This window comes from Pecten maximus, chromosome 16 (genome assembly GCF_902652985.1).
Source record: "Pecten maximus chromosome 16, xPecMax1.1, whole genome shotgun sequence".
NCBI lineage: Eukaryota > Metazoa > Mollusca > Bivalvia > Pectinida > Pectinidae > Pecten > Pecten maximus.
This window is the reverse complement of record NC_047030.1, coordinates 32,167,330-32,192,965: the sequence shown is the minus strand read 5'-3', so window position 1 is coordinate 32,192,965 and position 25,636 is coordinate 32,167,330. Positions and strand designations below refer to the sequence as shown.

Below are 25,636 nucleotides of genomic sequence, written 5' to 3'. Positions count from 1 at the left end.
AGGCCAAGGAAACTTTATATTGGGCCTGTAACATGCTGGGATGAAGGACTTCCATGTTTTTCAAATGAATGACATTGACCTTCATTCAAGGTCACATAGGGTCAAATAGGCTATTATCTTCAAACACTTTCTTCTCAAACACCAAGAGGCCCAAGTATTTGATGTTGGGCCTGTAGGATGCTAAGAGCCAAGAGTCACCAAGACCCGATCTTAGGCCAATGGTATGCTGAAATGAAAGACTAGAAAATATATTGACATGAATAAACCTAGCTTTCTCTGATAATTGAATAAAGTTGTTATCAGCATAGTATCTGTAGAAATGACCTCAATCAACTGCAAATTTGCTGTAGAGCCAGGTGAGCGATACAGGTCCATTGGGCCTCTTGTTCTACAGCTGAAGATTCTCAGAAGTTTTTGAAAATTGAAAACAGATGACAGATGTTGCGCCATGGCATTGAAAGACACCAGCTGTGGAAGGAAGAAACAAAACAATTCTTTGGAATATTTCTTTATTATTTGAACATGTTGATATTTTTCTTTCCACAAATGAATATCTTTTGTCAATCACTGAACATGAACAGTAACCACAAAATACCCTCAACAACTTTGTCAACATTATAATATACAGAACAGTATTACTGTCGTAGAACAGTTCCAACATTCACAAAATAGCTAGAACAGTTCCAACATTCACAAAATAGCTAACATTCTGTCTTAGAACAGTTCCAACATTCACAAAATAGCTAGAACAGTTCCAACATTCACAAAATAGCTAACATTCTGTCTTAGAACAGCTCCAACATTCACAAAATAGTTAGAACAGTTCCAACATTCACAAAATAGCTAGAACAGTTCCAACATTCACAAAATAGCTAACATTCTGTCTTAGAACAGTTCCAACATTCACAAAATAGCTAGAACAGTTCCAACATTCACAAAATAGCTAACATTCTGTCTTAGAACAGCTCCAACATTCACAAAATAGCTAGAACAGTTCCAACATTCACAAAATAGCTAGAACAGTTCCAACATTCACAAAATAGCTAACATTCTGTCGTAGAACAGTTCCAACATTCACAAAATAGCTAACATTCTGTCTTAGAACAGCTCCAACATTCACAAAATAGCTAACATTCTGTCGTAGAACAGTTCCAACATTCACAAAATAGCAAACCTCCTGTCTTAGAACAGCTCCAACATTCACAAAATAGCAAACCTCCTGTCTTAAAACAGTTCCAACATCCACAAAATAGCTAACATTCTGTCGTAGAACAGCTCCAACATTCACAAAATAGCTAACATTCTGTCGTAGAACAGTTCCAACATTCACACAATAGCTAACCTCCTGTATAAGAACAGCTCCAACATTCACAAAATAGCAAACCTCCTGTCTTAGAACAGCTCCAACATTCACAAAATAGCAAACCTCCTGTCTTAGAACAGCTCCAACATTCACACAATAGCAAACCTCCTGTATAAGAACAGTTCCAACATTCACAAAATAGCTAACATTCTGTCGTAGAACAGTTCCAACATTCACAAAATAGCAAACCTCCTGTATAAGAACAGTTCCAACATTCACAAAATAGAAAACATAAATCAGCTGGTTTTAAATTCCAATATTACATAAATACGGATTCAGGTTTCAGTACAGAAACACAAACAAGTACATATTTTATGTAATTTTTCAAAATTTAGAAATTCAAAATGTCACAAAAATTGGATCACCAATCTGTTTTGAATTGTCAAAAGTTACATATGGACTGGGACATACATACCACATATGTTATGGTAACAATCTCGAATATCACAAATTTAAAACGAAAAATTCAGATTTAATTTTTGTGGACTTTCCAAAATATCTTAAGTCTTCTATTAGAAACGTTGGCCACAGTTACTTTGAAGTACTTAAGATTTGATTCACTGTCTGCCAGTAACGAATTTTGTCAATAACAATTTGTCGATTAAAAATAAAGAAATAGTAATTAATCAACATTTCTGCTTTAATTAAATTGATTAATTATGTAATGCTTTCCAAAATGTTATTTCATATTGACATTCAATATTCCTGATAGTGAGTTTTTTTTCCTACCATAAAATCATTTAATATTTGAACTTCCACAACATCAATATCACAGAAAAAAGCACTTTATATTCCAATATTTTCCTTCTTCATAACTACATTTGGAGTCAGATTTAAATAAGTTGATATGAATCAAACAAACAAGACAACTGCTATAACAGACCGAGATCAATCAAAATATTTGCTCACATGCCCGATTACAACATTAATACTTCATTATGGCCTTAAATTCAAACCAAATTTGATGCTGTGTTGATTGGGCAATAAGTGAATGACTGAAAATAAGGCTAACCATATATATTACTGTTCAATACAATGACCAACAAATGGTTTGAATTTCATTGTCCTGTCACAGTGATAAGCTCATTCCATAACTTTGAGGTTGCATTTTTTGCCCTCGGCTTATTGCAGGATAAATATGATACATTATTAAGTTAATGTATATTCTTTAGAACTAAATTATCGGTATAAAGAGTGAAATATGTAATATGTTACCGATATATGTATTAAAAAAAGTTAATCAAAGTTCACTGGTCCGATTTCAACTAAACACAACACATTAATTAGGATTTGGACTTGAACACGAACAATTATGTTGAACACAATTCAAAATTCTGCAAATAAAATGAACATTCAATGAAATATCCGTACTTCACAATGATATCATTGTCAGTGTATCGTCCATATTTTACTGTATTTATCCAGTAATAAGTCCATGTCTGATAAAAATCCCATTCATGTCTATAGCAGTTCAATGAAAATACTTCTAAATGGTGGGCTTATCACAAGATAAATACAGTAGCCCCTTCCCCCAGCCTACTTCCTCAGTTACGTTGCAGATTTATCTCCCTTAGATAAAAGTCCTGGATTATCTCCCTTAACAGAAAACTGTATTTGTGAACATTTCAGTGTGTGGTGATAAGCCACACTTATTAAGAAGTTCCTCCCTTGTTGCTAATTTCATCGGCGACCGCGAGACTCGCTTCTTTCTTGGACTAGGCTTAACTGGGTTTGTAGACATGGGAAAAACACTCAATCCAGTATTTGAACCACAGATATCCAACTTTGTTGGTGTTTCTGTTGAATTTAGCGGCTTTACACTTAAAGACGGATTTGGTGTCTTTGTTGTATGAGAAGAACTGGCATGATTTGTCATTTTCTGTTTAACACAAGTTGAATCTGGAACAATCAGTTTGGGAGTCGAGTCAGAAGGTAATGACTGGGGTGTTGAATGCTTCTTGGCAGATTCACTACAGAATGAACTTGTTTTAGATTTGTGTGTAGATGATCTTTCCTCCTCATCAGATGAAGCGACAACACTCTTGAGAACATCCGTAGCAATGCATGCAAGTTGTAGCAAATTATTCATTGGCGCAAGCTGGTCAAATTCGTCAACAGAACCGTTTAACGTATTGGCTGGTAATTCGACCTTTGGCACTTCAACCTTAGATTTCTTGTTATTTGACACCTTGTCAACTGACGTCGTAACCTCTATTGCATTGTCTATAGATACTTTGTCAGTTGACATATTGACCTTTGACCCCTGGGCATGTGACATCCTGTCAGGAGACAAAGAACGCTTAGCACTATTCTGAACACATTTGGTGGCTTTCGATTCGGGAATTGAGATATCCATTTTTGGTGCCGTTTTACGGCGCTTCCGTGGAGATTTGACTATTTTGTCTGACTGTGATACAGCTGAACTAGACAATGTAGTATTTTCGGGACTCGGTCCTTGTGCCTTACTCACTGAAAGTGTTTTGCTGGTTGATGACTCTACTGCAGATTTCCTAGAGTCACCTCCTACTGATGAATTCACTGACTGAGAAATGGTATTAAGTTGATTGGGAACTTCAAGACTGACATGGCCATTGCCAACTGGTAATCCTGAAGTTCCTGTTTGTCCTTCCTTCAGAGAGTCTACTGTTTCTTTGGATTCCTGTGAACATTTTCTGATTGTTGCTTTTGTTTTTGTTGTTTTTGGGTTTGTTTTTGTTGTTTTTTTGGTGATTTGTCAGTAGTATTCATGTTGCTTTTCTTTGGTTCCTTTCCTTCACTACTATGAGATGTCACATTCCCGGTGTGTGTAGATGTTACAGCACCAGGCGAATTCCCTTTGGCCAAACCACCTTCATCCAGTTTCACCTGTGATTTTTTCACTGGCCACCGTACCTTTGAAATTTTCCCAGAATCCATTAAAACCTTTGACATTTTCGGTGCAGTTTTCTGCGGACACACTGGTGTTGTTGCAGTGTTGCCAGTTATCTTAATCTGATCACTTATTTTTGTACTTTTTTCCTTTTTCTCATCTTCAGAAGGAAGAGTTGTCTCCATTGATTCCTTGTTTCCAACAGATTCGTCTCCAGTTTTGGCTATGATTTGTTTATTTGCTTTAGACGTGCTATTTAAAACTGATGATATAGCAGGATTTGGTAGAGCAACACAAAATTGTTCTGACCCTAAACGAACAATAACTTGCTGTGGTTTTAAATGACCCTTGTTCGTATCCTCTTCACCCACCTTGTTCAATTTATCCACTTTGCACAACACCTTGGCTGGAACAGCATCACATTTTGCCAATGACCCTGGACCACTTGATTTTCCAGATGGCTCGTTTCTGATAAATTCCATTTTTGCTGTATCATTGGTCCTTGGAAGACCAGAAATTATTTTTGGAGGCAATCCGTTGCTAAGTTCTGTAGATGCATGTAACATTTGATTTTCTTGTGATAGAGGTTTAGGTTTTTTAGAGGGAGTTGATGACACAGGCCTTGATTCACTAACCGATTCACTTTGATGGCCTATCTGTACATAATCAGAGTTAACTTTAAGTACGAGTTCACTAGAGTAAGACTCCTTTTGTATTTCTGATTTGATGGATACTACTGAAGAAGCAGGACTCTGGATTGGATGTGATGGTGTCTTGATTCCCTTTAATTCTGACTTCTTTGTTTTTCGTGGGTTAGTCTTTTTTGTCAAATCTCCTTTCCCAACCATCTTCGATAGATCAGGGCAGTTGAGGACTACTGGGGAACGTTTTTCAACTTTTGTTGGCAATATTTTGGCACTAGATCCTTTTGACTTGTTTGGACTCTTCTTGCCCTTTTCCTCATTCAGTGATAAATCCTTTGAATTCTGCTTTTGTGGCACAGTAGAATCTTGTTTTGCAATTTGTGGTTTACTAACAATTTTTTTCCCTGTTTTTTTCGCTGGAGATTTGGAAATGGCCGCATCAATTGGAACTTTTGCATCCATAGCTGGCAAAACTGTCTGTTGACTGGAGAGTGTATTGATTGATGATAACTCAGTATCAATCTTTTTCTGTGATGAAAGCATTGGCAGTGATGATGCAGGACTAGGGATGACTGGCTCTGTTTTAACCACATTTATTGAAGACACTTTTTCTTGTTCTGATTTGTTCTTTTTCACTTTCTTTGGAGATTTGTATACAGATTTGTTTGTAGTAGATCCCAAATCACTTTCTTGTGAGACTTTCGAAGGCGATTCATCACCTCCGTGACATTTCGTTTGAGACGAGGGCCCGTCTAACACTGGCTTCAGAGTCAGTAAGTGTCGATCTGTAGCCGGTGACACTGTATCAACATTATACTTGACTAGATTACACTCCGACTTATCTTGTCCGATCTGGCTTCCATCTACCACAGCACTTTTGGTCCTTTGACCTCCATTTGCAGAAGTGTTCTCAGTGACCTGTTTTGCAATCTTTCCCATACTTTGACTAGTACACTGACTACCACTATGCTTTTGTTCTAGTTTTGTTTCATCAACACTTTCCTCTGGCTTCGCAACATCAAAGTTATCAAGAGGCTCAATTTTGATCAAAACTGGATTTCCATCGCAGTCTGTTGAGGCAGATGTTTCCCGATGTTCCTTAAAAGAGCCACTTAAATTTGTTGTCTTGTCAGGAAAATCTAACAGTTTTAAAGATTCCAAGGATTTCTGAGATGACATTGCCTCGGATATTAAAGAAGATGAATCACTACATTTTGATGGTGAATCTGAAGACATCTGAGAAGCTGTCTCCGACAAATCATCGTCATCATTGTCAGGAGCATCATTTGATGATTTGCGCTTCTTTATGTATGTCCAACAGTGATTTTTACGTCGAGATTTTCTCTTGAGTCCTTTCGGCCAACCCTTCCTGTGGCCTTCGACCTCCTCCATGTGATGTACAGACACAGCCTCATTCCGATCCTCATCCTGCTGTTTGAGCCTCACTATCATCTCCGCCTCTGTGATGCGTTCCGCTTCACTCAATGTACCCTTCATAACTTTGTCCTTTTTCACCACACAGAAGGCTCGATAGTGATTCATGAGTGTTTTTGGGTAGGCAAAGCCACGCTGGCAATAAAGACAAATCTGTTTATGTTTTTTATGAAAACTTTCATTTACGGTGGACTTCATGACCTTCAAGTCTTTGAACTTGTCTTTGCCATCACATTTGCGTACGTGTCTTTCTAGCAGCGAGATTGACTTGAATTTCACCCCACACCCTTTACACTGATGTGTGTCCAAAAGTTCTGTCATTTCGCGACGACGCACATGATTGCCAGGATTGTATCCAATTTCGTAACTACGACGTCGCCTCATTTTGTTATCATTGGGATTTTCGTTGAGTGGTAGATCAACTATCTTGCGCTTTCTGCAACCCAAGAATATTTTTTTCTGAGCTTTTAACTTTGCAATGTAGTTTCTACTGAGTTCCTCCAGTTTGTCTCGTTCTTGCTGTTCGTTATCTTTAGACTCGAGTTCCATTCCAATAAATTTCTTTGGAAATTTCCGCTTACGTTTCCGTGGCAGTCGTTCTTGTATTTCTGACTCCACAACAGATTTTGGGGCACAATTCATGATGTGGATATGCAGTCGATCAATATTTTTGAAACTGCCATTACACCTTGTACAGGTGTACATATTACGATCCAAAACATTCTCCAGCGCCTTGCTGCATGCACCAAGAATTCCAACATTGGTTGGCTGTGTGTAATAGAGATATTCAATATTGTGGCCATCTTCGATCTCTAACGTATGACATGCAACAAGAGGATGTTTCTTCCATTGGTGTCGCAATACCGCCTCATTATCAGCAAAATGTCGCATACACACTGAACAAACGTACGTACGTTTACCAAAATTTCCCAAATGCTATTGAATCAAAGTTGTGTAGCGGACTATGCTGTTCCGATTGATTTGGGTCGTCTTTGAGCTTTAGCAGACTCCGGTAAATACGTTCTGCAGATAACATTCTGTCATCCTGTGTTCCGATGTTGTTGTTTTCCTGCCAGTTCTGCCGTGCCTTTGCCAAATTGAGACCTTGAATGAGTTGTGCTGGTGAAACAGTACCATAGTTACTGAAATCCAGATCTGACTCCGAATCGGGGGAGAGTGGAGGATTATAGACTCCTGGACTACTGTATCCACTATTATCACCCTCTTCGCTCTGGCACGCATTCTCAGTGTCGTTACTACTTCTGTTCATGTCGACAGTGTTATTTTCGAGATTATCTGGGCTGCTGTTGCTGAGTGTTTCGTGACACCAAAGTTCTGCCACTTCTTTTCCACCCACAACGTTAGATATCAGTAAGCCTTGATTCGAATCCTTGTTTAATTCAACACCATCATCACGTTTTTCCTGATCTATTACCTCTGCCTTGCACAGTTCTGTAGATTTTGTTGTCTTTTCATCTTCTGTAACAGGGCAAATTTCTTTGTTCTCGGAACAACTGTCAGTCATTTTGAAGGTTGTCTTCATGTCTTTTATCCATTTTATTTACTGCTTCTAAATCCTTTTCTTTGCTATTATCCAAATCTGAATTCCTCTCTTCCTCAGCTCCTGACATACTCTCAGAACTTATTTTTTCTTTCTTTTCACTTTCAGCCTTCATCGAATCCACCGAGACTGAATCAGTAATTGTTTTGTCCGTATTACACGGAGTAACATCATTTACCTATTGTACTGCTGTCATTGTCATTTCCTTCTTTTGTCTGAGCTGGTTCTGCTTTTGACAAGCTTTCAGATGATCCAGAGTCTAAAAGATCATTTTTTACTAACTCAGGGCATGGATTCATGGAATCCTCAATATTGTTCTCACAGTTTTTTTCTTCAAAATGTTCTTTGAATTCATTTTTATCACAGGAATCCTTGTTATGTGTCTCAGAACCCTGCTCACTTTTGATAGCTGTTGGCTTCAAACACATTATCAGAGGAAGTTTTAATACTGCTTTAGTAACCTCCTCTTTGTCATCTGATTTGTCCTCTTTATTGGATTTGTCATCTGATTTGTCCTCTTTATCTAATTTGTCATCTGATTTTTCCTCTTTATCAGATTTGTCATCTGATTTTTCCTCTTTCTCGGATTTGTCATCTGATTTTTCCTCTTTATAAGATTTGTCATCTGATTTTTCCTCTTTATCGGATTTGTCATCTGATTTTTCCTCTTTATCGGATTTGTCATCTGATTTTTCCTCTTTATCGGATTTGTTTTCTATTTTATCAGACTTGTCATCTTTTTCTCTCTCCCTGTCACATGTTTTATTCATAGTTTCATCATCCTTGTTGTCATCTTTAATTTCTGTTTTTATTTCCGTTTTTATTTCAGGTTTTTCATCCTTTTGTCTGAAGTGACTAGATTCAAATCCATCGCGTGAACTTTCCGTGGATGACAATCCTTCCCTTGATGTCCTACGCCGTGTACAGAGAGCTGGTGCCTTATTCTTGTAAGAAGGGTCATCTTCAACTTGCTCTGGCATAGTCTCCTTATTCAGGGGAGCTAACTCTGTCAGATCGACAAAATTTTCAGATATCACTTTAGGATCATAGTTTTGAGGAAAGTTGAACTTTTCCCATTGAAATTCATCCTTAACATCAGAATTTTCCACCTCTTCACATTTCTCCTCTTTTACAGTGGTAAACACAGAATCATAGTCCTTTATTCTGATATGCTTCTTAAATTGAGCCATAGAGGCCTCACCACCGTCGATATAACTTGTGAGATTTTCTGCAATGTTGGCCGCAACATTGGCATAAAAGTTCACATTTGCTTCGGGAGAATCATCGATTGGATCGTTGGCGGTTTCGAACACAATTGGTTCCTCATCTCTTTTCGGACTGCCCATAAGTATCCTAAGTCTCGACAATTGACGTTTTGGTTTGACAGGGCTTGGCACCGACTCTTCAGTTTTAGTACTTTCACTTTGACAAATCCTTGGTATCTCACTGCTATCTTTGTGAGCCAATCTTCTGTGTCGACACATGTTGACGTAAGCTGAAAATCTCTTCTTACAAATCAAACAAGAAAATTTAAATTTTGAGTCCGATTCATCCCTCATAGGCACTTTTCCTTCTTTGATTATTTTCATGCGTTGGACAATTTGCGACGACCCAGTGAGCTTTTTTTGGAAGGTTGATGAACCGTCTTTGTTGTAACTTTCCTGTAAGGTACGCGCAGCCTTTGTTCCAAGTTTTCCTCGTTTCTCCAACAATTTAAGAAGGCGTTGGCGATGGATGTCTGGATGCTCTAATCGAATATGCTTTCGGAGACTTCCAACGTGGACAAAAACGGCTGTGCAGTATTTGCATGGAACTCTGCTTCCTAGGTGGATATGCTCATGTTTCTTCATGTTTGTGGCAGAAGGAAATCCTTTCCCGCAGTAGGAACAAATGAATGAGCGATCAGCTGAAAAACAGAATTAAATTTATTATAGAACAGCATCACGCAGAAAATGAAATGTTTACAGTATAAAGATCTTGTATATGTCTATATATATCTGGCTAATCCCAACCATCAACAAGTATCTTCTTGGGGGGGGGAGTGGGGTCAAATACCTAATTTTCAGGGTTCACTGGGGAATGGGGAAGCCTGTACCTAGTGTTTCATTTTATAAAATATTTAAAATGCTGGCCTAGATCTAGATCTCTAGAACCCCAAGTGTGAAATTTAAAGGAAGGACAGACTCAGTGGTTTTTATAGAGATACGAACCCTAGTGACAATGATTTCTTTCCTATACATAAGGAATTTTGCCTTAGCCCAAAATTATCTCCCCTTACTGCCTGGTTTATGTGTAAAATGAACAAATTGGCGTGTCATGTACGTATGATAAATACGGTCTCTGTTACTCAGCTGATGGAGCATGATTCTTTGGCTCAGGAGGAACAACCACTAAGATTATCATACTGGAAACCTGGGTTCAAATAAGTTGAAGAAGCTTGCTCCCTTAACTGAGTAACAAATACCATATTTATCACTAGGTACAAGTCATAAAATTTCACCAATTTCTCCATGATCATATCACAGAGACAAAATTCTCAAATAATAGTATTTATCATATTAGCATATACACCTACAATTTGAAGGACAATGTGAACCATATATACACTGCAATATAACTATTTTTTTTTACATGTCATATGACCTACAACTCACCAAAATGCAAGGCCTCATGACGTTCCAAGTTTGTCGTGTATTTGAACTTCATTGGACATCGAGGACACTTAAATGGCTTCCCAATAACTGGTACTTTCTTCTCTCCAAGCTTTGGCTTTGATTTTACCGGCGTCGTTGGCAGGGATTTAGCTGTTCGGTCTGTTTCGCCGTCATGCACCATCTGATGTCGTACTAGGTTCTGTTTGTATGTGAATCTCATGTGACATCTGTCACAAGCAAAACCTTTAACATCAGGAACTTTCGGGTGGTCCTGCGTGTGCAGTTTCAGGGCCTCGATCTCATCAAAGAGTTTATAGCATATGTTGCACTTGTAAAGTCCGGCCATCGATGGCAAAGACGTTTGCATTTCATCTTCTGGCAATTCTTCAGTTGAGTTTTCGTTTTTGATTTTGACTTCCTCACTTGCTTCCTCATCCTGATGATTCTGTGAATTCTGTTCTGTGGAATCTGTCACTGAATTATGTGCTGAATCAGTAGCTTTAGTGTAATCTGCTTCAATTTTTCCGTCTTTTGGGTCCGTCACTGTAGCTTCCTGTTTAGCATCTTCCGATTTGGTCTCTGATTTTTCCTTTGATCCATCGTCATTCGTAGTCTGAGACAATGTTTCATCAATTTTTTGGAGCAGGTCTTTCTTATTTGATTTGAGAATCGCAAGCTGCTGTTGACCACTCAGAATCATGCAGTTTGTGATGTCAGCACGACTGAGGTAGCGACAGTTGATATGGTTACGGAGATAATGTCGTTTTAGACTGAAAGTGTGTTTGTAAACACCAGCACATACATCACACCTGTATACACGCCGTCCGTTCTGTGTGATGCCGAAGTGGGGACGAAGTGAAAACTGGTATTCCAGATGTTTATCCGGATAGGTCCAGGATTTTTCCAAGCTATCAACTGTATTTCCTTCCACTTCTTCTAAATTTTCCAGAACAGGAGAAGCTTTCATTGGACTGTCTTCCCGACCCCCATGTTCCTCATCGTCCTCTCGGGGCTCCACTGGGATGTCTTCCTTGACGATCATCTCAGATTTCTTTTTCCGACCACGTTTACGTTTTACTTTGGTTTGTGCGTTGAGGGCCGCCTCAATCGCATCTCGCTCGATCTCTTCCTTACTACGCCGGCGTCTTTTCTTCTTGAAAACGAGGTCTGTGAGAAGTATTTCCTCGTCAAATAATTTTTTCTTCTTTCGTTGTCTCTTCGTGTCCAGAATCTCGATTGGCGAGTCTATATAATTTCCTGTGGATGCGTTAGTTGTTATGGATACTGGTCGTGTTGCAGCCACAACAGACTTTGCTGTAGTTGATTCTGTTGATGTTGCCTCCTTCATGATTTTGGACGAGGATGATTTTGTTGTAGATGTTTCTGTTTCCATAGCAACAGATTTAGCCTTGCTTGGAGTTTTGACCTTGGGCTGAGATTTGCTGGTAGTTTTGACAGGAACAGCGACATCTGTAAAGAAATATTCAAATATCATTAATATTGTATATTTTAATTCTCCAAAAACAAAGAGAAAAAATATTCATGTTAATTACCAAGAATACACTCATGCTTATACATTATCTTGTGATTTCAACACTCATATACAGAATAGAAGTCTTTTGAATTCGAGCATAATACCATTTCTGTTTTATATCATTGTGTAGTGTATATAGCGGTTACAATGTTTACTTAGTATCACACCTGGAGTTTTATCATCCACACTTGTGTTCTTCCTGCGTCTACGTCGTTTCTTGAAAGGTTGGAACCAAGTGAGTAACTCCTTCTCTGGATCAACATCCTGTAGGAGAACAAAACAATAAATTCATAATCCTGATTACATGATCGCTAAATATCCATCACATGGTTGCTAAATTTTGATCACATGATCTCTAAATATTGATCACATTGTTGCTAAATATTGATCACATGATTACTAAATATTGATCACATGATTGCTAAATATTGATCACATGATTACTAAATATTGATCACATGATTGCTAAATTTTGATCACATGATTACTAAATATTGATCACATGGTTGCTAAATTTTGATCACATGATCTCTAAATATTGATCACATTGTTGCTAAATATTGATCACATGATTACTAAATATTGATCACATGATTGCTAAATTTTGATCACATGATTACTAAATATTGATCACATGGTTGCTAAATTTTGATCACATGGTTGCTAAATTTTGATCACATGATTACTAAATATTGATCACATGATTGCTAAATAGAGAGCCATATCTAACGAAATTGCTAAAAAAATTACTAAAATGGTAAGCAAAAATGGAGTAATATACATGGAGTTATGTTAATCAAATTGTGACTACTTGTACATTTGTATCAAAGTTTGGTTTTGAAACAACAAAAACAACAAACAGATGGTAACGAAGGAAAAGTGGAAAGTGTGTAGACGTTGTCACGTGTCACACATGTGGATGCAGATGAGTCACACAGGTGGGACGACTAAAATGTCATTTCACTGACAACGCAAACAACATTGATAAGCTCACTCTCACTACTATTAAAGATATAGTGTATTGTGTATTGCACCGTGTGTAGTCAATATCACATACATCGTATCAGGGCTCAGTGTTTCGTTACACCCCTAATAGTTATAAATTTCTATGTATAAATTTAGATAATGTTCCTACTGCTTAAACTTTATTTTGTAATACTTTTGCTTCCAAAATTTGACTTTTTGACATTTTTAACTATGAAGAGTAATGAAATATATGAATTCAACAGTGTTCCCGATTTGAGGAAGTGCTAATAATGGTAATATCACCTTCACAGTAAATGCGGACATGTTTAAGGATGATATACCTGGATTGCCTTGTAAAAAACTTGACCGTTGTCCTGGACTGATACAATATTCTGTTCCTCCAGGAAGCGGGCACAGTTGACGTAACGCATCCAGTTTCCCTTCATTGGATCTGTGGCATTTATGATGTGTGACAGTTCATTCTTCTCCAGATCAAAAACCTGCAAAATCGCAGCACAAAGTTAAGTTAATAGTGATCAACTGGTTATAGATGGACAGATATAGCTTGTTTGATAATCATTTATTTTGCTGATTTCATAAATAAAAAAGAACAAAACACAACACTTCTCCAAAAACATCAATGATTGTTAGCTGGAATATAATGCCAAGTGAACAGTCAGGGTAAATTTGAGGTGAATTGTAGTAGCTTGTAGCTACCTCCCAGACTAAAATACGGGAGGCCTGTTTGTGCCATCCAGAGTACTTGAGGTGAAGTGTATCGCCCAAGGACCCTGCCATGACAGCAAAGGGTGGTCTATGATCTCAATTGAATATGAAATACAAATCATCGTCCTGAGTTGCGATCAAACTTCCAACCTCAGATTTTCACCAGAGATTACATGTCGGATGCTCTACCAACTAAGGTATCGCAGCCCTCCAAAAAAAAAAAAAAAAAGATTTACCTCCCAAGCGAATCTGTAGTCAATGTTATTGTCTTTGTGTTTGTATACAATCTCTCCGACAAACGGCCCAAAGATGGCTCCCTTGGCGATGGGTGTCACACACCAAGCTCCTGTATACAAATTAATGCAAATTAAACACAATAGGAGATTATTGGGTATTTCCAGAGCAGAAGACTTAGTACTTTTATTTGCTCTAGATATTAATTAGAGACTTAAATTTCATATTTATGACTTTAGATGTTAATAACATGAATCTCATCTTAGTCGCGGTCTTATCTCCTTGTAATTTTACGGAATTGTTTTTCTAAATTTATTAAAAAAATCTGCAATATGCTTTGTAAAATATTTCCTTGAAGATGGGTTCTTTTTTTTTCTTCATGATCAAAAAAAAAAAAATTATAGAACGTTGAAAACTTTTTTCCTGCTGATTTCTGTAGGAATATGAAGAATCATTCTCCCTTGATAATGTTTGTCGAAATACAAGCTCCTCAGAACTTTTGTTAACTACTGCAAATACTAGAATTCTATGTTAAATATTGGTAAAGATTCTTGTATTTTGAATCCTGATGAGGTACTGGGTATTCATATTACCTTGAATTTCATTTACATATGATATGAACCATGCACACAAAATATATATCTGAGATTTATTCTTTTGTAATATTACACTGTGTGTACATGATAAGTACAATGTACTTGAGTACTTTCTTTTAAAAGACTTTAATTACCCATTTGAGAAGTGTCAACCTCAGACCTCCTCAGTTCAATCCCAGCTGGAGCAACAATATGACTTGGAATCTCCATAGTGACAAGTTACCCTGGAAATATTTGGTAACCACTGGTAACTATGCCCCTAGCAACGCCTTGTGGACAGATACTGGGGACAGCTATGTCATCATGACCTGGAAAAGAAGAAAGACATTATAAGATTGATGGACACTTGTTGGATCATTAACATCCGTGTTACGTTGTTTTCTAACCTGATTTATCAGGAGACTTAAGGATGTATCTTACGTTATACTGTGAAATCAATGGAAACGTAATGTGTTTGTTATACCGAATACTTTGACATGGAAACTTCAGGATTATGGTATCTTGTACTACGACATATAGTGACTAATACGGTTGTATATACGCTATCTTGTACTATGAAATTGTGACTTAGTCTGTATATGCTATCTTGTATTATGACATAGTAACTTAAAGCTGTATGCTATCTTGTACTATGACATAGAGACTTAAGGCTAGCGCTGTATGCTATCTTGTGCTATGACATAGAGACTAAAGGCTGTATGCTATATCTTGTACTATGACATAGAGACTTAAGGCTGTATGCTATCTTGTGCTATGACATAGAGACTAAAGGCTGTATGTTATCTTGTGCTATGACATAGACTTAACTCTGTATGCTATCTTGTACAATGACATATAGAGACTTAAGTCTGTATACTATCGATCTTGTACTATGACATATTGCGACTTAAGGCTGTATGCTATCTTGTGCAATGACATAGCAACTTAGCAACTTAAGGCTGTATGCTATCTTGTATTATGACACTGTGATGTAAGTCTGTATATGCTTTCTTGTATTATGACATATAGAGACTTATGGCTGAATGCTATCTTTTAATATGGCAAAGAGACTTAATATATAAGGTAGTATACTATTTTATACAGTGACATAGATAATAAATAAATTATATATACATATGTATATACATTGGATACTTGAAGATGTAGGTTACCTTACATGGCGATTAGCATCACAGTATGAATTTGCATTGTTTATCTCTATGCCACACATGCAGGGTGTTTTAGAATGCACCAGAAAAATATCAAAACAGCTAGAGATTCATCCTATTTTTAGGTAAAAGAAACAATTTCTTTGTTATTGTTTTTTTATTTCTTTTTACGACAACATTTTTAGCCTCCTCATGGGGTCATGGATACAGTTCTAGTTATGACACATTATTGCCAGGTTTTCATAGTAATTTGCACTTAAGTCAGACCATGACCAGGTGATACTATATTTAGCTGCATGTGATGATCATCTACCGCCTGGAGGTGAAACACAGCAGATATTCTCAATACTTCCCCAGCTGACATCAGTTTCACTGGACAGTTCAAAAGCTAGGCCCTGAACAGTGAGCCTTAGGCTATATATCATAATGTATCATGTTGTGTATTTCGCCTCAGATTGTACCTCAGTCATTAGGGATAACTCTAGCACATTAATACACAAACTAGGTCTTTTAGACAGGTATTCACATTCTGATAATCACTGTATAAGCAATAAAAGGTAAAGACATTTTCTCTGCCAGTCATTTGGGATAACTCTATCACATTAATAGACAAATTAGGTCTTTTAGACAGGTATTCACATTCTGATAATCACTGTATAAGCAATAAAAGGTAAAGACATTTTCTCTGCCAGTCATTCACAGTTTCTTTGTTCAGACTGTATACCTTATAAATAAATACACCTGTTCTGTTTAGAAATGAATGACCAATTTATCAGTCAGGTTTATTGTATGTCACAGGGACATGGCACATATCCCCCAACCCCATGTATTATTTATATTTACAGACTGTGGTGATAGAAGTTTCAGCCAGTCTTCCTGTGGTTTTAAGATCAACATGAATCTCTATATGCATCACAAATTGAATGTTATGACATCGAATGTAAAATCAAGTCCCATACTCACACAAACAACCTGATCACATGATTATATACAAAGATATATATTATTTTTCCGGTTTGTCCGGATCCTGTAATAAATAACTTGGCCCTGTGACCTTATACGCCCTCAGTACACTATATAGAGAAGCTTTAGAGAGACTTTTACATTGTCATGTTGTATCATATTGATGTCATCAATCATTTAACAAACAGTACCTTATATTATCCGTTAACACTGTCAATAGTATACAAAGAGACTCCACCTACGACTACAGACAGAAATTTAAGTACATGTTTAACCATCTTGCCTACTGGTGTTGCCTTGTGTAGGCAGGCTGTATGTTTAAAACATAATTTCAGGCTGAAAACAGCAGCAGTCTGTGTAGGGACTGGAGTCTGGTTTGTTGTATACATGTTGGGGTGTGTATACACACTGAGCTATCGGACCATATGTTTATAGTTAACGACTCCAAGATAACTCTGAATTGTGTATTGTCTGTAACTTACTTATGGAATTGTTTGTTCAGGTTTTACAGTCTCAAAACAGAAAGAGTTATAAATAAGAAAGCAATGCCAACTGATCAAGAGATCAATGACAGGTGCAGTTTTATAGTACAATCTCACTGAAATATCATGTTCTGAAAACAGCATGACATCTCGTTATACAGACAATAGGCGATTATAGTCCTCCATATATTGCCACTATTTTATAGACTTTGATTTGTCATATAGCTATATAGTCCAGGGACAAAATCAAAATCAGAAAAGTGTAACTCATTTTTCCTTGGAAGGCAAATCAGCAAATAAAATAACCACATATATTTCAAATTATATTTAAAATTAACTTCCTTGGTCTGCCTAAATCAACAGAGCTAAGTGTAGATGGCTAGAAAATGTTGTTTCTGCATATCTACTGGATTTGCTTGGAGTATCACTATTTAATACAAGTTTGATTGAGAACCATTGACCACGGTCAGGGCTAGCGCTGTTCATTGGATAGTTACCTAATACTGATACACATCTAGCAATCAATGCACTGCTATCAAATAATAATGTAAGTGCAGAAGATCACTAGCTATATATATATATATATATATAGTCACTCTGATTCAACCCAAGAAAACTAAAGTTATTGGTAGACATACGATCGATTACCATGTTTATCCGACAATATGCCCTGCCTGGTAATTAAAAAAGTCCACCTTTTTATTGTAGATCAGTAAAATTGCAAACATACATTGTAAGCTCATGATCATGATCACCTACTTTAAGCTGAAAAATATGTATTGGTCGCTAGGGCTTATAACGGGATATATGTATATGCAATAAAAGGTTCTTGCTTCTTCATATTTTCTTTCAAAGTCTATTATGATCAATTAATAAGTGTGCTTTTTGATAATCGAAAGATCAAGTGATTTAAAAAAAAACTTCCTTTTGAAATATGTTCAATACAGATCTTTTTAGAATTGATTATGATAAGTGTTTTATTTATAAAAGTTTGAGTTAACTCATAGCAATCCACTCACTGCCTTAATTACAAGAAATGATACCAGACTCAGCCTATATATTACTTATAAAACTGCATATTCTGCAGATCTCTCTTTGACTGAGGATGTGAATTGTTACTTCAAATCCACACAAATTTACACAAAATAATCATATATTATGCATATATACATGGATATAATTCTATACGAGTTTGGCCAGAGAATAAGACTTGAGGTATACATAATCCAGGAAGTATATCTGACAATACACACATGTATAATTCATGTGCACCAGGAACTTCTCTAGGTGTTTGTACATGTGTATATGTGTACTACAATACCACCTATCTATATACTATCAACACATTTCAAAGTTCTGTTCTTCATACAGAGTACATGACAGTGGTCTCTGGCCGAAGTTTCCCCTACGACCTATCCCCAGTCCTCACTGGCCGAAGTTTCACCTAAGACCTATACCAAGTCCTCACTGGCCGAAGTTTCCCCTACGACCTATCCCCAGTCCTCACTGGCCGAAGTTTCACCTACGACCTATACCAAGTCCTCACTGGTCGAATTTTCACCTACATACAACCTATACCCAGTCCTTTTAGGCCACCCTTAAAAATATCTTGGTTTGCTGTAACCCGACCAGGGGGTCTTACATATGGGTAGGTAGCTACAGGTATGTAGGCTGAAATTTTTTTTATTCAGTTCTGAAAACAGATATTCAAGTTTTAATAGGAAAACAAACCAGAATATGGAAATCATTATTTATTTTCTGTTTTTAAAGCAACACACACCAATTGCAACCTTATTTCGGTTTGGAAGACATAGTTTCAAACCTGCATAGCAACTTCCACACATAAATATCCGGAACAGTCAAATCATTAAAAACAATATTTTATTTTTATTATATTTTTCACTATCAATTTTTTTGAGTCGGCTCACTTTTTCTGGGTCGGACAGGTTACGCCAAACCAAATATATTTTTATTTTGGCCAGCTGTCCTTTCAGTATTTCTACCAACACATCTGAATGTCTAGTACTAAAAAATTACTACACTGCTATGCATAAGACATGAATACACACTCTGACTTATTGAAATATTCTAAATGAATCCAAACCTTTTAACTAATACAATCCCTTACACCCATTTTCATTTCGTAGTGACAATGACAAATTCATCTGAATGAAATTTCTAGGATGTAAATGGAAGGACCTTTCCAAGATATTATAAAAACACATAATAACCTATTTTTATAAGATGTACCAAAATATGACACTATGAATGGTCCCTTCAAATTTTGTGAAAACATCAATACACTATTAAAGTAGCATGATCAAATCTATTTTTTTTCTACTAAACTCTTTCGATTTTAATTATCACACTATAAAGATGTAGCACCATATATAAATGTCATCCTTTTATATTGATAAAATTGACAGATTGTCAGCAATCATAAAACTTCTTTTATAAATTCCTATTGGAGTACCACAAACACATATTGGTATTACAATGGAATACAAAGCATAATTATCTGCAAAAGTTCTTTGGTTTTTTTTTAATGAAAAATGTATATGTAATGTATAGAATGTCAAGAGAGATGCACATATTCTGTTTTATGTTTGTATAGTTGTACTTAGAATATAATTATAGCATACAATATGCATAGTGGGTATATATATATAACTATGCATACTTTACAAAATTCTACTGCCCATTAATATTAGTTAATTAGGAGCTATGCCCTATTAATCAGTACCCATTAAAATTCTGACCCATTAAAAGTGTGACCTGTTAATCTAAATATATGTACCTATTAAAATTGTGACCCATTAATATATATAGGTACCAATTAAAATTGTGACTCATATATATACATAGGTAACAATTAAAATTGAGACCCATTAATATATATAAGTACCCATTAAAATTATGACTCATTAATATATATAGGTACCAATTAAAAGTGTGACCCATTAATGTAAGTACCCATCAAAATTGTAATCCATTCATATAAGTACCCATTGAAAGTGTGACATGTTAACCTAAGTACCATTAAAAGTGTGACCCGTAAATGTAAGTACCCTATATCATAATCATGAATATTATAAGAGGTTAACAAGTACCATTAGATTGATGGTCCATTAATTTTAGTATAGTATAGCAGGTATCAATATTACTACCTAAAGGATAATGTTTGTATCAAATCAGCTATACCAGGTGTATTTATCAGGTGAGCGTTACAGGTAGAATACATGGTTACGCCTGCCTCAGGTGTTCCTGTTCGCCTGGCTAACATCACAATGTACACACAGGATACCTCCGCCACATTTAAACGACAGCCTTGTTAGCTTGACATGTTATCAGCTAAATTTTTCAAACATTTCCAGATACAGTGTAAATCGTAATATAATTTTCAATTTCTGGTCATACTTTTATAGTTTTAAATTACATCCTTATATATATATATGTAGATTAAGTAACAAATTTCACAGAACACATGCATGAAAACCTTTGAAGTTATTTTTTTATTAAGATAACAAGATTTTGATGAAGCAAAATGGGACCACAACGGTAGTTTCAGTAACAGTTTCATATATTTTGTACACGCCCATTGAACAACAGTCAATGAACAACGGCTTATAATACAAGTACAAACATATTCCCTTCCAACTCCTACATATATGACCTCCCAGATATATATCCATGTGTAGAAAATAACATCAATCAAATTGACAGCTATATACCTCCATCAAAATCATAGCATCATAATACTAAACAGATATTATGTTGTAGCCAGATCCTGGCCTTTAGGTATTACTGGTGTCATTTGTATATTTAAAATGACAACAGATTTCCTACGATACCTTTGCTGTAGTGTTGATTGTATATGACAATCCATCTATCGCTATACATTAAATAATTCATTCTGAGTTTAAACCATCACATTCTGATCTATAGCTTGATACCTGCATTGTGCAGCATATGTTGATTTTCCTTCAATTATCATAAGCTTGCTATCTGTCTGACATTTCTCGATTTGCACATCAATTTGCATATTGGATTCTGTCTGTCTCTCCCTATAACTATCAATATCTGTCCATATCTCTAGATACATCTGTCTGTCCATATCTCTGATACATCTGTCTGTCCATATCTCTGTAAAATGTCTGTCCATATCTCTGTAAAATGTCTGTCCATATCTCTGTCAATGTCTGTCAATATCTCTGTAAAATGTCTGTCCATATCTCTGTAAAATGTCTGTCCATATCTCTGTCGATGTCTGTCCATATCTCTGTCAATGTCTGTCCATATCTCTGTCGATGTCTGTCCATATCTCTGTCAATGTCTGTCCATATCTCTGTCAATGTCTCTCAATATCTCTGTCAATGTCTCTCAATATCACTATATCTCTGTCCATGTCTGTCCATATCTCTGTCCATATCACTGTCATGTCTGTCCATATCTCTGTCAATGTCTGTCCATATCTCTGTGAATGTCCGTCCATATCTCTATCAATGTCTGTCCATATCTCTGTCAATGTCTGTCCATATCTCTGTCAATGTCTGTCCATATCTCTGTCAATGTCTGCCCATATCACTGTCAATGTCTGTCCATATCTCTGTCAATGTCTGTCCATATCTCTGTCAATGTCTGTCCATATCTCTGTCAATGTCTGTCCATATCACTGTGAATGTCACATTCACCATGTCTGTCCATCTGTCTTGTTTTAGACATCACCATGTCTGTCCATCTGTCTTGTCTAAGACATCACCATGTCTGTCTATCGGCCTGTTTTCTGTCCAACACAGCTTGTAGTCTTTCTCTGAAAGCCTGTCCATAGTACATTTATGTTGTTCATTGAGTAAGTCTCTAACCTATAGCAGTAAAAATATATTGACTTTTTAGCATCTCACTTCTTGAAATAAATTAACTTCTTAGCATCGAACTCGCATCGAATATGAGTACTGTTGAACATTTTAGACCTTATATTGTGTCAAAGTTTGACTTACATCAGATTCGTAGATCGAGACAAAAGTTGTATCATTTCAGATTGGGAACTCTTATTGATTTCTTAAGATGTTAACATATTAAAGTTAAACATTCTGTCACAGCGCTAATACACACATGTACAAACATGCGAGTCAGATCTGTTTTAATAACACTACAAAAGCTACAGGGACACTCCATCTTTGTGATTCTCTGGATCCCTGACCACATGAACCAGCTGACCAGTACCGGTGGCCGTACACCATAGATTTGACCACGATGATCACCTGTACCAGTACCACAATAACAGGTGCTATGTACGATAATGTTGAGGTTACATTGATCTATAGACCACCCTTCTCTCGGCCTCCAGATTGAACACCCTGTAGTAGGTAGTAGCACATCCTAAGGCAATACAAATCAATACCACACAGACATCAACCTTGACAAGGACAAATCCTATACCAAAAATTACAAGGAAAGAATTTTGATCCTTTACAGTAGTACGTATGAAGCGGTTTTGTTGTCACACACTACACAGTGAAAAGTATAAAAGAACTATATATATTATGTAAATAGTAATTATTCTGCTATAGTTCGACACCTTCATTTTACTTACTTAGTAAACCCTGTATAGTCCCCATCTTTCCCCAGGAACTTTCCACATCCCAGATCCCTGTATATCTCATCTTTCAGTACCTTTCCACTTCCCCGACCCCATGTAGACCTTATCTTTCCTCAGGACCTTTCCACTTCCCAGATCCCCTATAGACCCCATCTTTCCCCAGGACCTTTCCACTTCCCAGATCCCCTGTAGACCCCATCTTTCCCCAGGACCTTTCCACTTCCCAGATCCCCTATAGACCCCATCTTTCCCCAGGACCTTTCCACTTCCCAGATCCCCTATAGACCCCATCTTTCCCCAGGACCTTTCCACTTCCCAGATCCCCTATAGACCCCATCCTTCTCCAGGGCCTTTCCACTTTCCTTGTATATGTAGACGTGCACCAGGACCTTTATTTAATTTCCACTTCCACTTCCCTTGAAGTTGTTATTCTACTCCAGGACATTTCCCTTTAATTTTTGTGAAACATTTTTTCTTTATTTACCTATCTATAGCTACTCCTGACAATGATTAGCTCCAATAAGTTGTCCAATCTCTTCCTCCTCCTCCCAAACTTATTTCCCTACATCTGTATCTCCCATTTTCTGTCACTTCCCGTTAATATCTTTATCCCTTTTGTTCTCCCTTCCTCGTTATCATGCCCCTATCCTTCTGTACATCCGGTAAATCTACCTTAAATACATAAGTAAACACGTCTACAAGGTCAGATTTCAGGGTCTAACCTGCACATCTCCCCAGAGCTAGACTTAACCAGATATGGCACAATACTAAAGCAAACATAAACTGGTTTCTGGAGTTCTTACAATATGGAGCTCTGTATTACAGACAAATATGGTCATTAGTCTATACTCTACAGTATACCTGTTTATTGTTTCCATCACATTCTATCGAGACCTGACTGCGCACTCATATTTGTAAATGCTATCATCATGAATCAAATACTTAATCAAGTTTGGCAAGTGATTTAATATTTCTGAAACAAATACGTCAACAATCCAAAGGTATTCAACCAAATGGCATTACATTCTACATGCCTGCCACATTTGTTTGTTTGTTTTTGTTTAACGTCCTATTAACAGCCAGGGTCATTTAAGGACGTGCCAGGTTTTGGAGGTGGAGTAAAGCCGGAATACCCGGAGAAAAACCACCAGCCTACGGTCAGTACCTGGCAACTGCCCCACGTAGGTTTCGTACTCTCTTGCTACAAATATATATAATTCAACATTGCCACATATTATTAATTCAACTAACATCACATGATTCATAACTTTATGATATAAAGCAGACTCCCTTAATCTGAAATGTGTATAGAGGAATTGGTATTCAGTATATTACATAACTTGTAGGTTTGATATACACAACCTGTCATCTAAAAACTTTAAAAGAGAAATAACATGCGAGTTCATGCCACATTAAGCTTATGATAAATCAATACCTCCAGTATTACATCATACAGGACAATTTCAGTTAACATATCCCATCCGGCCCCCTGTCTCTTCATAAATTCAACAAAGCTGATTTACTACAATTTTACCAGTGAAATAAAAGAAACTAGAAAATGTCTGTTGCAATGGGACGGGAAGGGGTGGGACGGTACGGGAAAGGACGTACATGACTAACACTATATGCCCCCAAATTTTATCGCGGGGGCATGGTTTTCAACTTGATATTAAACTTTTGGTTAAAAATGGCAGGGCATTAATTATCAACTTGATAAACACTTTTGCTCTTAACCAATCAGGACAGTGCTTTCACCACATTGAAACCTGCTGAATTTTTGGTTCATGTCTGGATGAAAAGAAGGTAGAATAAGAGGTTATATCATTTGCTGCACTTCCACATTATACATTGCAGGTTATAATAGCATTAATACTCATTGGGCCACAGTTATTCCAGCAAAACTTAACAAGCAAGGCCAGAAAACACTAAAACTACATTAATCAGCCTATTCAAGATGTTACAGTCTTGTTGTCAAGCATTACATCATAAAGATATGATGTCAAAGATTACTGACACGAGTGACTAACTTGTTCCCTCTGAATTTGCTTATGTGATAAACTGTGAAGGACATCGCTATATATACAATATATAAGGCATGGTACACTATATACAGTATGTTCCAGTGTTGTATATATGTACCGTATATGCAGATATACAGTTTCCAGAAACAATGGTATTTTTTATTTTAGTCCCTCATTACTTTATACACAACAATACTAAGATAATGACACCATATAAATCTATTGATAGAGTCTATATATACAGCTACGGACAAGTGTGAATGATCCAATATATATAACACTGACAAACTAGACATATATGGCTACTTCCTAATCAGGTGACTCTAGTTATCCAAACCTCAGTGTTGTGACTTGTCTGATAAGATCTGGGGTGGCTAGTGATAACTCACACTTCACCTCATGATCAAATCAACAGGGGTTTGATTCTCCAATCCATCTTTATACTCTTGAGGAAACCTAACATGGTCAAGAAGATGAACCCTAATTTCCATGTCAGGTTTCCTCCATCAGATCCAAGAAGAGTGCTTAAAATAATTTGTAATAACTTGTTTTGCAAAATCTGAATATTATAGATCTACCCCTATAGTTACAGTACTTAGATGATGAGGCCTATAAATCACGAGTTATTCAACTATTCTGATCATGACTGACCATATTCTGTGCCTACCATGAAGTTTTGTTTGGCCATTTTTAAAGCATGATTGAAATAAAAAATACTTTCCTGTAAGATGACCAATCTTTATCGCTATATACACTTTGTACCTTAATTATATATAATCTGGTCATTCTATTGTTTTAGTTTGGACATTTTCAAGCTGAGCCCTATTGCAAGGACAGACACT

General features: G+C 36.6%; 1 protein-coding gene across 1 annotated transcript; it reads right to left on the bottom strand.

The window, feature by feature from the left end:
• Positions 1-492: 492 nt before the first annotated feature.
• On the bottom strand, positions 493-23,064 carry LOC117344765. The gene is given in 9 exon segments (XM_033907593.1): positions 493-7,234; positions 7,236-7,867; positions 8,050-9,777; positions 10,526-11,995; positions 12,227-12,323; positions 13,367-13,525; positions 13,988-14,097; positions 14,716-14,802; positions 22,848-23,064. Coding segments are annotated over 9 exon segments (7,731 nt in total). The 3' UTR covers positions 493-4,003.
• Between the last annotated feature and the right edge of the window lie 2,572 nt (positions 23,065-25,636).